The 16,692-nt window shown below is 38.8% G+C and overlaps 1 protein-coding gene across 5 annotated transcripts; it reads right to left on the bottom strand.

Moving 5' to 3' along the window:
* Nucleotides 1-105: 105 nt before the first annotated feature.
* On the bottom strand, nt 106-11,211 carry si:ch73-40i7.5 (amyloid-beta A4 precursor protein-binding family A member 3). 5 transcript variants are annotated; one of them, XM_057840768.1, is made up of 12 exons: nt 9,506-9,813; nt 8,829-8,934; nt 8,043-8,752; nt 7,543-7,573; nt 5,904-6,049; nt 5,718-5,804; nt 4,903-5,085; nt 4,097-4,276; nt 2,610-2,822; nt 719-838; nt 321-461; nt 106-253 (listed from the first exon to the last, which is right to left on the bottom strand). In XM_057840768.1, exons 3-12 carry the CDS (start codon nt 8,685-8,687, stop codon nt 182-184), a joined length of 1,818 nt encoding a protein of 605 aa, XP_057696751.1. In that variant the 5' UTR covers nt 8,688-8,752; nt 8,829-8,934; nt 9,506-9,813; the 3' UTR covers nt 106-181. The 5 variants fall into 5 exon arrangements, 4 of the variants coding, with proteins under 4 accessions (XP_057696751.1, XP_057696749.1, XP_057696748.1 ...); XM_057840766.1 differs by lacking the exon at nt 9,506-9,813 and adding an exon at nt 10,811-11,211 and having other exon boundaries at nt 8,043-8,934; XM_057840765.1 differs by having other exon boundaries at nt 8,043-8,934.
* Between the last annotated feature and the right edge of the window lie 5,481 nt (nt 11,212-16,692).

Consider the following 16,692-nt stretch of genomic DNA (forward strand, 5'->3'; position numbering starts at 1 on the left):
TATCTGACCATTTAAAACTTTGCAATGTGAGTCCATCTCACTTATTTTACATTGCTCAAAAATCATTTCTAAAAATAGAAACTACTGTAATCAGTTGTGTTCAAGGTGGCAATGCTGTTATTGCAAATATGCTAGTTTAGCAAATATTCGTGGATCTTATTACAGTGATTAGTTCTACTAATCAAAGAAAGACTGGCTGCTCTTGTCCTGTTAAGAGCCGATATGTTGAGGCCGGCATGGTCTTCAAATGAATCTGTGGAAGAATAAAATGATGATTTGAGAGAAAAAAATTACACATCTCCACAACCTAATTGACTTACCTCTCCTACTGCATCAGTGAGGATTTGAATAATTTTGTCGTGTGGTGTGGCGACAACACTCTGTCCGTTAATTTCAATGATGCGGTGTCCAACTCGGATGCCTCCTCTTTCTGCTATACCACCTCGCATTAGACTACAAATCTAAGGACAAGAAATAATTTTGATATATTCAAGTTGACTATATACAAGTAAATAAGGCTAAATATTGGCGAGGAACAAATAGGTTTTTTAAAAATGCACTTATTAGTGCTATTGCTTAATAAATGCCAATTTACTGGACATCATATTTCATTTAAGCATATCCATATACAGTAGTACAAGCATGATTATGCAATACCTGCAGCACTTTGCTCCAAACCAAGCAGATACAATACAATAAAACATTTAACATGACTTACGATACCATCTTCCACACTGAAGCCTAGCTGATACTTGGGTTCTGGTCTCCTGATAATCGCCATGGTGACAGGAGGGCAGTGGACAATGTTGAGCTTAACATACTTCTGTGTTTTCAAGTCCTGAGATATTCCCACACACAATTTGAAAAACTGAGTGTTCAGTGTAATGGTCAAAGTTTATAATCAATCAGGTTGGTAATGCATCATAACTAGGGCTGTCAAACGATTAAAATTTTTTAATCGAGTTAATTACAGCTTAAAAATTAATTAATCGTAATTAATCGCAATTCACACCATATATAAAATATGCCATATTTTTCTGTAAATTATTGTTGGAATTAAAAGATAAGACACAAGACGGATATATACATTCAACATAAAGTACACTAGTACTGTATTAGTTTATTATAACAATAAATCAACAAGATGGCATTAACATTCTCTTAAAGCGATCCATGGATAGAAAGACTTGTAGTTCTTAAAAGATAAATGTTAGTACAAGTTGTAGAAATTTTATATTAAAACCTCTCTTAATGTTTTCGTTTTATCAAAATTTGTAAAAATTTTCAATCAAAAAATAAACTAATAGCTCGCCATTGTTGATGTCAATAATTACACCTTGCTCACTCATGGTGCTGAAAGCCATAAAATCAGTTGGACCCAAGCGCCAGCAGAGGGCGCCAAACACCAAAAAACAAGTACCCAAATTTTCGCACTATAAGGCGCACCTGACTATAAGCCGCAGCCCACCAAATTTGGCATGAAAACGGCATTTGTTCGTAGATAAGCCGCACTGGACTATAAGCCTCAGCTGTCCTCACAGTATCATGGGATATTTACACCAAAAGATATTAACCGGTACAACCTTATTTGACAGCGGCATCATACGACCGATTGTCATAAGACCAAATGAACCATCATTAAACTTTGAACCAATTAGTGCAAAGCTTTATTGCTTCAAGAAGCTTTATTTGGCCATCACTTCTCCCTTGGGGGAGACAGTCAACCTCTGCTGCCACCTGCTGTTGACATCCAACATGCCTCTTAGCATGCATTGCAGCGGATGTAAATAATCAAAAATCATGTTCTGTGCTAAATATTTCTTTAGTTACTGTTCCAATTGTTTCATCAATTGCTCGTTATGGTATTTGCTAACACTTTATTTGACAGTGGTGCCAAGACTGTCATTACACAATCATAATTATGACACAATGTCTCTGTCCTGAGCATTCATGAATGCTTATAACATGTCATTAAGTGTTATTCAGCAAATGATCTCACTTTTGAATGGATGCAAAAGATCCAAGATGGACAAAAATTGAGTTAGTGACATAATTTGCCAAATGACACTTAATGACATAAGCATTCAGTAATGTCCATGATAGTGTCATGTCATAATTTTGATGATCTTATGACAGTCTTATGACACCGCTGTCAAATAAAGTGTTACCTAAAAAAAAAAAAAAATCAACAAATAAGCCGCACTGGACTATAAGCCACAGGTATCAAAATGAAGGAAAAAAGTAGCTTATAGTTCTATAGCTCTTATAGTCCGGAAATTACGGTAACAAGCGGACATTGCACTCTGCTGTCATTTTAATCTGTTTGAGCATAGCATGTGCGTTAATTGCGTCAAATATTTTAACGTGATTAATTTAAAAAATTAATTACCGCCCGTTAACGCGATAATTTTGACAGCCCTAATCATAACAGATAAAATATATTCACATAATGAGTGGATTATTGACCTAGAATCATTTTATTAGAAATATTTGTTAGAAGACTAATTAAAATGTAATGTGCACTATTTGTACAATAAAAAAAAATATTTTCATTCGTTGCAGGATAATAATTGTATTTTGGAAGTATGGCATTTACCTTTGTCTCTTACCTGGATGATATTTTGGCACGTGGTGATAGGCAAACCCACCAAACTGGTACCGTTGACGGACATGATGCGATCACCGATACTGAGTTCGCCACAGCACTCAGCAGGACCTCCATGAAGGAGATTTGCCACCATCACTGTGGGCACAATTGAGCCCCAGCCTGATTCCACCACTGCCAACCCCAAAATTTCCCCTGGGGCCTTGGTGATGACAACCTGAGCCACAGGGAGGGAAAAGGTTTTATTTTTTTTAAAGAGTTGTCCAATAACTGATAACCGATATCCAAATACTCTCCAACTCCAAAAATCCAATACCAATATCAAACAGATACCGACAAATATATGGTCGTGGACTTAACATATTATGGTCAATTGCATTGTGATGCCCCACTGGATGCTTTAACACTGATAAATGTAATAACTTCAAGGTTTTCCAATAAACATTCTGTGAAAAATAAGAAAAACTTCAACTGAAGGAAAAGGCACCTGTTTTGAAGCACTGTATTTATTGTTGAAATCAAAACAGTGAAAACATCAGGTTTTTTGGGGGGATCAAGTGCAAGGGCAAAGCGCCAACAAGGCACTGCCATATGCATATTGGCCCAAAACAGATACTGAAAAACCGATGTTTACATTATTTGATATTATTTTATAATGCTTTTATCGGCCGATATTATAGAGGATGACCAAAGATGAGGTTCATTGATGTAATTAAAGAGGACATGAAGGTAGTTCGTGTGAGAGGACAGAGTTAGATGGAGACAACTCATTCACTGTGGTGACAACTGAAGGGAAAAGTCTAAAGGAAAAGAAGAAGATCGGCTTCCCGATAATATCGGACAACTATAGTTTTTTTTCTTCAGTATATATATATATATATATATATATAGTATAGTTTTTTATTCTTTTTTTTTCTTTTCATAGTTTTTTTCCAGCATATTGTTTAATCATGATAATCTACTGTGAAACTTTAAAAAAAAAAAAAAAAAAAAAAAAAAAAAAAAAAATCTATCATGAATCGACCGCTAGACGACGCTCTAGTCTGGAAACCTTCACCATCGTTGCTGCTATTTACTCCGAACTAAACACATTATTATTTTTGTTAACTGACTGCTGCCTACCAATGCAATCTCACTTCACTATCTCTTCACATCATACTGCTCTGGTGATGTTAATAATCATATGGACAGCTCTGATAGAAAAATCTCCATGGAATTTTCATTTTTGTCCAGTAATAAAATAAACATTTGATACGCATAACAATTCCTCAGAGTGAATGCTACATTGCCATTACCATTTTTTGGTGGGGTTGGGGGGTGGTCAGATTTAGGTAGTTTGGCCAAATCGCTCTGCCCTAATTCTGAATGTTGAATGGAAAATTTTAATAGGGCCCACAAGGGTTCCAGGTAAGGCAGACAGGCAACTTTCATAATGTTTGGCCACAGTGGCTTTGAGTTTCTTGACCCAGTGCAAATCCTGCTTATACATACCTCTCTGATGTTCTCGGAGTCAGAAAAGTGGGCCAGGTCTCCATTGTAAAGCTCCTGACTTTCTAGGTAGTCGCTGTACTCGCCAGGCCGCAAATCGCTGGCCTTGATGCCATTGGCTTGAAGGAACTGCTGGTAGGCCACTGCGAATGCTTGCCCGATAGCCTGGGCTATGACCTGAGCCTTCATGGAGACACACAAGCCTTGTTAAGACTACCATCCGCAAATCCAAAGATTTGCTGTCTAAACAATAGACACAATTGTCAAGAAAGAAGAATGCTAAAAAGTCTGGCAACAGGCAAGAATAAAGAGATATGTGTGTTTTTGAAGAGATAGTGTGCAATGATTGAATGCCCTTTTCGCTGGAGGGACCGCTGCATTTTGACAACAAAAACTCAATACTTTTCTTGTAACCACAAATGCATATGAGATTACAAATATACAGTAGTTAAGTACAGTTATAATACACAATATACTGTGTATTACAGTACAGCGGCATGAAAAACTTTGCGCATACTCATCGTGCTTGAAATTTTTGCATGCCACCATATACTAGTACAGTTCTTGAATGGGAGAACAATAGGAGCATAAAAGTGTGAGCACCCCTAGGTACTGTAAGTCCAAACTGTTTCATGACACTGACTGTATACTGTAGCCAAGGTTGTGTCATTTTTATGTGGACTGGACGAACGAACCTTGTAACAAGCAATGAAACCAACACACATACGCATTTTAAAGCATAATTGCTTGCCTTGCATGTGGCGGAGGCAACATTTGAAAGACTATTTCTATCTGATGACCCAACTTACGTCCACAGAGGAGAAGACGTGGCAGATCATTAAGCACTTCTGAGGTTTAGAAGAGGTGGAGGAGGACGTTGAAGGTGAGGCAGTTTCCTGCCCTTTACGCTTCCTGCGTGCCATCAGAACCACGATATCACCAATATCTGCGATGTAGGAAATCATCTGCAAGGAGTGATCCATCATAGCCTCCTGGGTGGACAGAGAAATATTAGATAAATTTTGTATTTGTTTCAATTTAAAAAAAAAAAAAAAAAAAAAGATATAATTTGTGTGTGTGTGCGCAACCATGCTTAAGCATTAAAAATACCTTGAGGGCAAAAAAATGTTTTAACTCTATGGCACATTTGAACTTTTCTCAATAAGTGGTGCCCCTAAATAGAGGCACTTGACCTCTAAATTTTTTGCTAGTACAGGCAAAATCTTTTCAATACACTCACACGTTTGACCATTCATTCAGCTCCCACACTGCTTATCCTCACAAGAATCATGGGAGGGAGGTACACCACGGCGCCAATGGCTGCTGAGCCCTCGAACAATCGCAAACCTGTCTAATCAAATGACGGCTATGTCCGTCCAAATAGACTTAAACTACATAAAAGCCAAAAACCACCAACCAGCAAACACAAAAAAATCCATCCGGTTTTGGCTGGATTTGTTGTGTTTTGGTACTGGTTTTGCTGGTTCAGAAACCAGCATATAATGGATATTTTTTGGACAGGTATTACAACCGTCCTCTAACAGTTAAGAGATCAACTAAACTCTTGAGTCCTAAAATAGGGTGTTTACAAACATTTACGCGAGATTTCTTCAAGAAATCCCACCTCTGTGTCAGCAGAGAGAACTTTGATCCTCTGAGTGGAGATGAACAGATCCACCTCAGTCATTGGTTGGGTTTCCCCTTCTGGTGCCTGAAAAAATATAGAAAGAATGAGAAGACCATAGCTGAAAAACAACTGATGTCATATGCAACTGTTTGGTTTAAAGCATGAAGGCACAGTGGAGCTCACCTTAATACGGTCAACCGCCTCCTGAGCCTGTGCCATGCGGGCATTAGTAGATGGGTTCTTGTCAGATTTGAGCTGTGTGGAGCCCAGGTACTTGGCACCAAAGATGACTCCATCTAAGAGGTCTTCTGGGTCACATGGACCAGGCACTGCGAGGTAAGGCCCAACAATGTGTATCAATTGTAGACATGTGCCGATTACCGGTGTCAAGGTATACTGTGGTATGAAAACGTCAAGGTTTCAATACCGCAAAAAAATTCCGCCATACCGTCCCAAAGGTATTAGCTATTTTTTTATGTCCATGCCTTGAGAAATCCCTCGCTTACAGCAGTGAATCAGCTGTGCTACATGATGGCTGGAGGAGGTAAAACTCCTGAAATTTTTCCCCCCATGGAAGAAAATGAAATCGCTGGTATGGGAATACTTCGGCTACAAAAAAACTACAGACAGGCTTAGAGGAGGAGGGCCAACCGACATGTAAAACATGTTAGTGGAGGGTGGCTGCCGAGGAGGCAATACCTCAAATATGATTTTGCATTTATACAAAATTAAAGGTTAGTAAACACTGTCATGAATGTTTCCCACCAGCTACGAGAGTTAACTCCACCGTGTTTAGTGTGTCTAGCGGTAGTAAAATGTGTGTTTTTTTTTTTCTCTGGCAACCGTCTATGTTGAGAACGAGAGTGTGTGGATAATGTAAATATGATACGAGTCATACACACGTACTCGATATGGAAAATAATTCAATTATTTTTGTTCTGATGGCGATAATGTTGAGCTCTGGCTGTCTGTTTAAAGGACTACATTTATTTTAATTTTATTTAGAATATTTTGCAATTTAACATAACATTATACCTATGATCCAATTTGCTAATATGTCTTGAAAAATACAAATCCTGTTCAGTGGAGACAAGTTTTTTTGTTTGTTTTTTTAAACCCAGGTTACTCAACACAATTTAGAGCTGTAATTGCAATACCTTGATACCGTGAAACTGTGATATTTTGGCTTAAGGTTATTATACCGTCAGAATATCATACCGCCACATGCCTAATTACAACATCACAAAAGAAACTCATAGCTGTGACATGACTTGTGAAAATAAAAAATTACTTATTCACAGACACTACTATAAACATATCATCATCCATGTTAAGTGGGAAAGCTGGTAGTTAATAAGTTAAAAAAAAATACATGATTCTCACATGTTGCCTTACGTCAAAATACCAAAGTACTTTACTTAAAGGCAGCATAGCATGTACAACACATGCTTTTTCAAAAAGAATGTAGCGTATTTTAAAAATAACAAAATCACATCCACTGAAGTCTGGGGATCTCGCAGATAGAATTCAAAGAATAAGGTCTAAGAAACCCTTCCAACATGACGATGTAAAGTGCCCTTGTAGTAGCTATTGAAAAGTTGAAAAATCCTCTTTCAAATGGTCATTTGCTCATTCCATTATGATGCTTGAGAACTGAAGTGTCGTGAATTGGGTTCATTATTTTTGAATAAGCATGGATACAACCTTTTAGAATTCCCCTATCTCGAATTTGACGGTAAGGAACAAAAATATGTATGCATTGTAATAACTGTTTTTTTTTTTTTTATAACTTTTTTTTTCAATCAGAAACATAAAGACTTACCGTCTTTGTATGACGGATGGTTATCAACAATCTGTAAGACAACAGAATCATGCGACAATCAGTACTTGAGTCTGTGTATGAATAATGTGAAATGAATGTTGGGCCAGTACAAGACAATTCTGATTAAAAAAAAAAGTTTAAGTTTAAAAATGTATAATTGAGGGAGCAATAATTTCACATTACTTCATTATTATAGTCCAGTGTAATGTAATTATGCAATTTTACAGTATATGTAGCTTCACAACTTTTGGTGTAAATATCCCATTGATATTCCCCAAATACAGGTTTTGTGCAAAATTTGGTGGATTCAGCTCATAGTCCGGTATGCTCAATAGTGCGTAAATTACAGTACAAATCATGACAATTTGTCAGTACAAAAAAACATTAATTTGGACGTCAAATCAACAACCAGCATTACGCTAAAGGTAAACACACAATTAAATATTCAGTTATAGTCTCCGTGGCGAAAAAACAATTCTTAGTAATATAATTTGACAAACCTGCTCGCCCTCAGCAGCTACTTCATGCTCTTCCCCCAATTTCACCCATACTGGCTTGGGTAAGTCACTGTCTGGAGCTAAGTTGACAGATTCTTCCCTGCATAGCTGCTGTTCACTCTCCTCATACAGCCCCAAGTAATTCTGGGCATCATCCTGGTTGTATGAAACTGACACAACAGCATCCATTTCCTCTTTGAGAGGATGGCAGCAGGGGTGCGACGTGGTGCCAATTTCTTCGCAGTGCAGCAACCCTAACACATCTCTCTGGTGGCTTTCAGAAAACAACAATCCGGTGGTTTCAGTGCTGTCATCTGGCATGGCTGTTAATGAAGAACATGCTTCGAGATCACTAAGTCCAGAGTGTCGATGCTCAGTTAAGCAGGTTGGTGATCTTGGGCAAAAATGATCATTTTTACCCACTAGCTGAAGTTGGCAGAGCAACTTTTGGATACCGTTGTGGTCTTCATCAGCTTGTATTTGGTTGGCTGCCTCATCTTCCACCTCTGCACCATAATCATCATATGAGTTTTTCTCATGGGTATCTACATCTTCCTCCACTTGCGCTTCATTGTCTGTTTTCGATTCTTTTTTGTCTATCACAAGTTCCTCCTGGGTCACTTCAGGCAACGCTATATCGTCTTCCATGTGAAGCTCATCTGAGTTGACCTTTTCCGCAGAGTTGCCATCGTCTGCCAGTTCTTCCGTTGAACCTATTTCAGTGGAGGAGTCAGACTTCCAGTCTAGTGGAGGTGGCTCTATCATGCTGTAAGAGTCCAACTCCACTACCTGCGAATCGACCTCAATAGCATCAGACTCTTGATCAGGCGAGGTCAATCTAAGAGTGTCAGATGGTGCAGGAGATGATATGGCAGGGCATTGGTCCATTTTTTACCTGTTAAAAGTCCACAAATCCACAAAATCAGACAAAATTAGCGTCTAATTACACTACAATATAAATCAACACTATAAAGAATTACACTTTCGGAGAGTTATAGCCGAAAGTCGGGAATGCCTGAAATGCGTTAAGTTACATCTGCAGCTCTTTGTAAAACACTTGGACATTGAGATAAGCAGCACAAAGTACAGAAACAACATGTAAGAGGAAATTCGCGTGCTAATCTAGAGACAATATGCCAATAAATGTCGGCTAACTATTCAAACATAACCTTACATTGGGAGCAGGCCTAACGTGTTTAAATGTTTAATATAAATGACATTAACGGGCACCGCCACACTAAAATTCTCACGTTGTTTAATTTTGGAACTTTGCTCGTGAGTTTCAACGTAGTGGCGTTAAATAAAAACGACAAGTTTAAATGAACCACAAGCTAATTAACATAGTTTTGCGGTGAAGGGGCCGAGGGCTGCAGGTAACTTCAAAAAGTGGGGCAATGTAAAAACAACAAAACTAATATTTAATTGGAATTTGTTTGTGGTAAAATAATGAGTAAATTATTTCTGACCTGATAGTTCAAGTCTCTAGGGCACTTTCTTTGTGCTCAGACGAAGGTATCGTTTGGTGCCACGACAAATATATTGACGTGTCGGGATCATATCCAAATGGGGATTGTAGTCGTCAAACTAACATTGATACCGTGAAGGAACCTTCACAAGTTAAAGGACCGGGTTAAAATATAAATGGAAAGAACTCAGCATGCTCCTAATCTAGAAAAAAATATGGTTTATTATTTACTCGCTGACGCTGCGCTGGAACTGAAGATGCGTTCAAGTATTTTTGTTTTAGTATCCACCCATCAGGATGCGTCGCAAGATAAATGAGAAACTTTTGTATTTTGCTAGGTTTTCGAAATTTCTCTAGTAGGAAATTGTGTTAAATATTTAAATCCCGCGACAAGAGCACTGGTAAATAAGTATTGTACGATATCTAACACGGGAGGTAATTGTAACTGAAAAATACGAGACTAAGTGAATGCATCATGAGCCCAATAGAATGACGTCACCCTGGTGTCTCAGTCCTACTCAGCAGAAAAAGAACACATCGATTTAAAAGGAAACGCTTTTATTACTTTTCAAGATGCATACCCAAATAAGACTACTTCAAAATTTGATTCATTGTAACAGTTCGATTTAATCGTCAAAATACACATTCTATCGATTCATTAAGCCCGTAATTGAATACGGAAACAAAGAAAACAGTACTATTTATACATTACAAAAACTGACATGATTACTGTCACTTTTGATCCAGAATCCATTATGACAATAGACCCTACCCACGTGACGTCACAACTCCTTCCTCCTGACTGGTGCCGCCCACTTGTCCGTCAACACATCATGTTTCCCTGTTACGGCTACGTACATTCCTCCTATTTACGGCGTGTTTTTCTGCTCCTTAACATTAATAATCAAAATGGTGAAGGCGTGTGTGGCTGTTGGTTGCACTAACAGAGAAGATGGAAGGAGAGACTTGAAGTTTTACCGTATTCCGAGGGATCCAAAGTGGAGAGCGAAATGGACGGCTGCAATTCGACGTGAAAACTGGGCACCAAAAAAATCACCACAGACTAAGTAGTAGTCATTTTATATCCGGTAAGATGCATTTAAGATATACTTAGAGGGTTTTGGGCTGACAAATAACCACAATTAAGATCATTGCTAGGCTAATCGCCGACAACAAGAGTGCTATCGCTAAACCATATAAACATTAAAAGCCTTAACTCCATTGACAAACGACATGAAATACATTAGACTTGACAGTGGATGTTAGCAATAACAAAAGATTTTGAATTGAAAATTTCGTAACTCACCTTTCCAAGCACAAGATAGATTCCTGCCGAATTTTCGTGGACGAGGACCTGTATCACCCAACCAGCAACGAAGTATTTATAAGCCTCCAAGCTCTTGAAGTTTTTCAAATTTTCGTGAGAATAGGCTGATTTTGTGTGGACAAGATAATTGTAAATATCAGCGTAGCAGATGTCGCAGACAGGGCGAATACAGTGGGTCGAAAAACATCGATTTGGGCATCTAATATGGATCTGGCGACTGTATAGAACGAAGCTTTTCCACATAACGTCTTTTATGCAACACATCCAGTGAGTTTACGGCATCAGAAAGCACCGGGTCTTCCATGAATTGCATTTTAAATTCCTCGATCAATTGAAACCAATGCTAATACAGAGACAAAATGACGGACAAGTGGGCGGAACCATACAGCGAGCACGTGGTTTTATGACGTCGGTGGGTAGGGTCTATAGGTGGTATTGGCTGTGAAGATTCCATTTGGATTAAAATTTACTGAAAATACCAGCACCTTTTTTCTTTATTGTTTTTATTTTCTTAAAAATAAAATCCAGTAAATTTTCAGCACATGTACACAAATATTCTACCAATTGTATATGTAATCACATCATTTTCCAATTGAATATTTAAACACAACATGTGTCTGGACAGCTCCTACCCCCTCCCCCCTTACAGTTGATAGTTTGGATTTTTGATGAGGTCCTTTTTTCATCCTGTACAAAAAAACTTTTGTGACAAAATGTTTCAGGTCAGAAATTCTGTCCAACCAACACCCATAGAGTACAGTTGAGCTGCAGAGGATAAAAATATTTTTTCCAGTATCAAAACAAAAGAAGGCATCACCTGGGGTTAAAAAAATGGGACAATTTATACATTAAAAAAAAAAAAAAAAAAAAACTATAAAAGCATCAAAATCAGACGATCACATAACATGTTTATATTTCTATTAAGCATGGTCTAGAACACAGGTGTCAAACCGATTCCAGAAAGGGCCTAGTGGGTGCTGGATTTTGTTCCAACCGATAACGCACAGAGAGTATAACCAATGAACTTCCTGCTGAAACAAGCAGCACCTGACAAAGTTTAACTGATTACACATGTAAAAGATCTAATTGGTGAAAAGGTGTTCTCTTCATTGGTTGGAAAGCAAACGTGCACCCACTAGGCCCTTTCTGGAATCGGTTTGACACCTGTGGTCTAGAAAGTACATGACAAACACAACCCTACCACCCCCACACACAACAGTTGTAAAACAGAAAACCATTCACACCGGCATCGAGTATAAATTGAGAACCTGCCACCTGCACCGGCCAATGTGCCATTACACCATCAGTGACACATTCAGATTCATCTGCATATTTAAACTTTTAGAAATACTCACATTGCATAAAAATTCAATATTGCTTATATAAAAAAAAAAAAATTAAAAAGTCATCGAAGTCAGTTGCTTAATTGAAAGCTTTATGTTCCGCTACTGTTCTCACCAGTACATTTGTGGTTGTCAGCTTCTTTCTGACGAGTGAATCTTTTGTTACACAAACCGCAGCTCAATTTTTTACCAGTGTGTGTTCTCTGGTGTGCCTCCAAATGTGCCTTTTGAGTAAACTTTGACCCACATATTGAGCATGCAAAAGGCTTTTCTCCAGTATGTGTTCTCATATGGTTCTGTAAATGAACAATGCATGTGAAACCTACCATACAAACTGAGCAAGAATAAGGTTTTTCTCCAGTGTGCGTTAGCATATGTACCCGCGCACCAGCCTGAGAGGAAAAGCTTTTACTGCAAACTGAACATGAAAAAGGTTTTTCTCCAGTGTGTCTTCTCATGTGTTTGCAGAGGTTGTTCTTAGTTTGAAATTTTTTTCCGCAAACTGAGCAGGCAAAAGGTAATTCTCCAGCGTGCAGTTTCATGTGTGTGATATAACTTTGCTTCAAACGGAACCTTTTACCACATTCTGGACAACAATATATTTTTTCCGTAGCGTGTACTTTTATATGCTGTGTGACTTGTGCCATTTTTGATAAATGTTTACCACACACACAGCAAGAAAATATCTCCTCTCCTGTTGGTGTTTTGTGTGTTGTCACATGTGTCAACTTGACGTGTTTTGTTAAACGACTCCTTAGTATGAAATTTTGACAGCATATAGGACAGAAAATTTTGTACTGTGCATTGGAAGTGTCAAATTTACAGTCTCTTTCACTCTTCAAAGGTCCTTCAGCTTTAACTCTCTCAGAAGAGTCTGAGATCACAATCTGATCAGGATAAGGTGTACTCAAATCAGCTTCTATTTTTAATCCACTCCTGTCGTTTTCACCAGCTTCCGTTGTTGACCTGCTGGTTAAATGCACCGCCATGTGTTTCATTTCTCTTTCATTGCAATAAAGCTGTGGTTTCTGATGTCCAGTTAATGAGCATTTTATGTGCCCTTCATTTTGAAAGAGGCCAGACTCTTCTTTGATGTGCTGGGGCTTTGGCACTTCCTGCTTTATACTTGAGAGCCACTTCAGCTGATCACGAGGAACCTCTTTTTTCCTTGCCAGTGGCTGATGGATGTCTGGAGACCACAAAAAACATTTAAAAACAGACATAAGAAATTACAATATGTGTCTGTAGTATGTAACAGCAAGACCAGCACCAACACACAGCTTACAGGCTTCAGAATATGATGGATCTCTTAGCAGGGACCAGAGGTGGGTAGTAACGCGGTACATGTACTCAGTTACATTTACTTGAGTAACTTTTCTAGAAAAATGTACTTCTAACAACAGTTTTACTAAGCCATACTTTTTACTTGAGTAAATTTGTGAAGAAACGCTACTCTTACTCCGCTATTTTGGGCTACACAAGTCACTACATTTTTCCTCTATTCTTCAAATTAGATTTTTTGCTAGCGATGCCAAGAGTAGTTCTACCAATTTCACCAATGAGACGTTGCAACGATAATGACTCCATTATACCAATCAGACGCAAGCGTGCAGTTCTATGATCACGCAAGCCGTTTCAATCATGAGTCTTTAAAGCACCGTAACAAATGAAGTATTTGACATAGAGCGCTGCCCTCAACATAGGGATGGGAATCGAGAACTATAACCGGTTCCGTGTGTTTCAATTCCATGGAATTGTTTGGCAGTTTAACAATTCTCTTATCAATTCCAACCAGCACGGATTACGTCACCTAACTCAGTGTTTTTTAACCGGTATGCAGCGGCACACTAGTGAGAGATTGTCAGGTGTGCCGTGAGAAATTATTACTGGTGCACGAAAATTATCGGTCCGATAATAGGAATTATGACGTCATCCCGATTAGGGCAGGGCGGTAAACCGAAAATTTACCGTCGCCGAAATTCTTAACGATGACCGACGTAATTTTGACCATGTTGGTAAATTCGGTAAATTAATAAAACAAGAAAATATAGTCTTTTCATCCCGCTTTGATTCTGTGTTGTTCGTCTATGTTCATTCCCCTTTAAGAAAGCAGTCAATGGGCTTACGTAGGGAGTCACGTGATCATCAAGAAGCCAATCAAACAAAAGCACGGTAAGCTAACGCTAGCAGCTAAGCTACAAGCAAAACGTGATGGAGTGTGGCTTAAGGGAGGTTCACCAAACTTTCAACCGACATTTAGTAGACTCTTGGTGGCATCCAGACGGGCTTTCACCCGCTGTCCTCCCTTGTTCTCACGATTTCCGGAGATGGTGCTTTCAGTGCTTTCTACTGGTAGCCAGGCTAACGCTAGCTAGCGGCTAACGCTACAAATGAACGTGATTGAATCTGATAGCGGCTCTAACTTTGTCGAAACGGCTGAATTTAATGAGTGGATTGGGCACGGACTGCATCTAGCAATTACTATGTGGCGTTATTTTGTATCTGTCTGTGTGTGATTCCTCTGATAGCTTTTGTGATGGTAAATCATTCAGCATAAAGTACAATCCAACGGCGAAACTTATAATGACCGAGAAATGGCCCCAGCTATTTTTCTGTATGTGCTTATTTCTGTGTCATTATTGCTATCATACAATCTTAAGCGTTTCATTTGAAGAAGATCAATATAGCTTTAAAGTGCTTGTGACACGAAAAAGCATGTTTATTTCATAATACACGCGGTATTTTATGCTCCTGAATGATATGGACCGCTTGGATGTGTGTGGAAGCGATCGCTATATTTATTTAGTTTTTTGAATCCCGCGCCAGGAAAATGAGTGACTTCCGGCTTCGGTCTCGCATTGAGGAGGAGGGCGCTGTGACGTGTACGGTAGAAGACGTCCTCTTCACGCTACAGTGTACTGTTGTGTATGAGGACAAAGGATTCAGCTGATTTTGCGGATTAATACGTTTATTTTTTGCATCACGCCAGCCAAACGGCTGCAGAAAAATCATTCTGTATGCGGGAGAGGCGTATGCGCCTTTTTGGAGTTTCAAAAGGTTCCCATTCACCGTGGATATTTACTGTGGGACCATTGGACTTACAAGGAAGTGAGTAAACATCTTGTTTTGTATTATGTCAAATACGAATACAGTGATTACAAAGTAAACACTATAAAATTCCTTTAAATAAAGGACTACTTACGTTTGATCATTGATAGGCATGTAAAAAGCTATCCTCACGCGCATTAGCAGTTAGCTGTTAGCACGTTAGCTACACAACAATTCCAGCCACCCTCCTCCAGGGAACAAACTGTAAATTGCTCTCCGCCGGGCGGTTTGCCGATCCGCAAAGAAACTCGACAACCGGGTCGTCATGTCAAATAATCCAGGCTAGTTATGTGTGATTTTCCACTTTGAAGACTTTGAAACATCCCTCGGTTCGGGTTAGCATGTCGGCTAGCTGTCACTCCTTCTGGTCTGTTTACATTCTCCGAAGCCGGGGAAGGGAAATGACATGTGTCCGATTTAGGTGTCATAAAATATCGGTGTGACAGTAAAGGTAAAGTCGACTGTTTTGACCATTATGGAGTAATTTTGCCATGTCGTCTTGAATAAATGGATTTTTATTATTTTATATTCCATTTAGCACAAGTTATTTGTCATGACCATGCCATTTATTTAGCAATTGGGGAAAGTACTTGGGTAAAAAGAATATCCTGTAAAAATATTGAAGTAAAGAGACAGAAACAATGACATTTTGCCGCTCTCTTCGTCGCGTTTTCCTCATTGTGAATAGTTCCCCCTCGACGGGCTGACTGGTCCTTCTCAAGCCATTTATATAGCTATTGGGGAAAAATACTTGGATAAAAAGAATATCCTGTAAAAATATTGAAGTAAAGAGACAGAAACAATGACATTTTGCCACTCTCTTTGTCGCGTTTTCCTCATTGTGAATAGTTCCCCCTCGACGGGCTGACTGGTCCTTCTCAAGCCATTTATATAGCTATTGGGGAAAATACTTGGATAAAAAGAATATCCTGTAAAAATATTGGGAGTAGAGAGACTGAAACAATGACATTTTGCAGCTCTCTTCGTCTCGTTTTCCTCGTTCTGAACAATTCCCCCTCAATGGGCTGAATAGTAAAACCGATGAGCCTAGTCTACCGCTGACGTCATCCACCTGTTGGGGACGCTAAGGCCCTATAATTGTAGGCGTGGCTAACCGGCAGATTAAAAGACTAATTTCTCGTCATCTGCGCTTTGCTAAATTGTTGTATATGGTCGAATCGTCTCAAAATATGATTCTAATTCACATAATAATGCCATTTAAGACTTTTTTTCTCGTGTCGTATGCTCTTTAATGTGTGTGTCTCTGTTTGTTTGGGGGTTCATTTGTGCGTGCATTTATTAAAAAATGCACTGGGGGGGACCCTGAAACCATAATGTAAACACTTGTATTTAATAATTATGTCACAGCAGCCATTAACAATAAGTTGTCTTTTTGAAGTGTACTTGTTA

Source organism: Corythoichthys intestinalis, chromosome 7 (assembly GCF_030265065.1).
Source record: "Corythoichthys intestinalis isolate RoL2023-P3 chromosome 7, ASM3026506v1, whole genome shotgun sequence".
Taxonomy (NCBI): Eukaryota; Metazoa; Chordata; class Actinopteri; order Syngnathiformes; family Syngnathidae; genus Corythoichthys; species Corythoichthys intestinalis.

Coding starts and splice junctions, on each gene's coding strand:
- si:ch73-40i7.5 (XM_057840766.1), bottom strand. CDS start 8,927: ATGGACCAATGCCCTGCCATATCATCTCCTGCACCATCTGACACTCTT. Junction 7,574..8,042: donor TAGCTGCTGAGGGCGAGCAG/GTTTGTCAAATT, acceptor GTTGTCTTACAG/ATTGTTGATAACCATCCGTC. Junction 839..2,609: donor CGTGCCAAAATATCATCCAG/GTAAGAGACAAA, acceptor GGAATATCTCAG/GACTTGAAAACACAGAAGTA.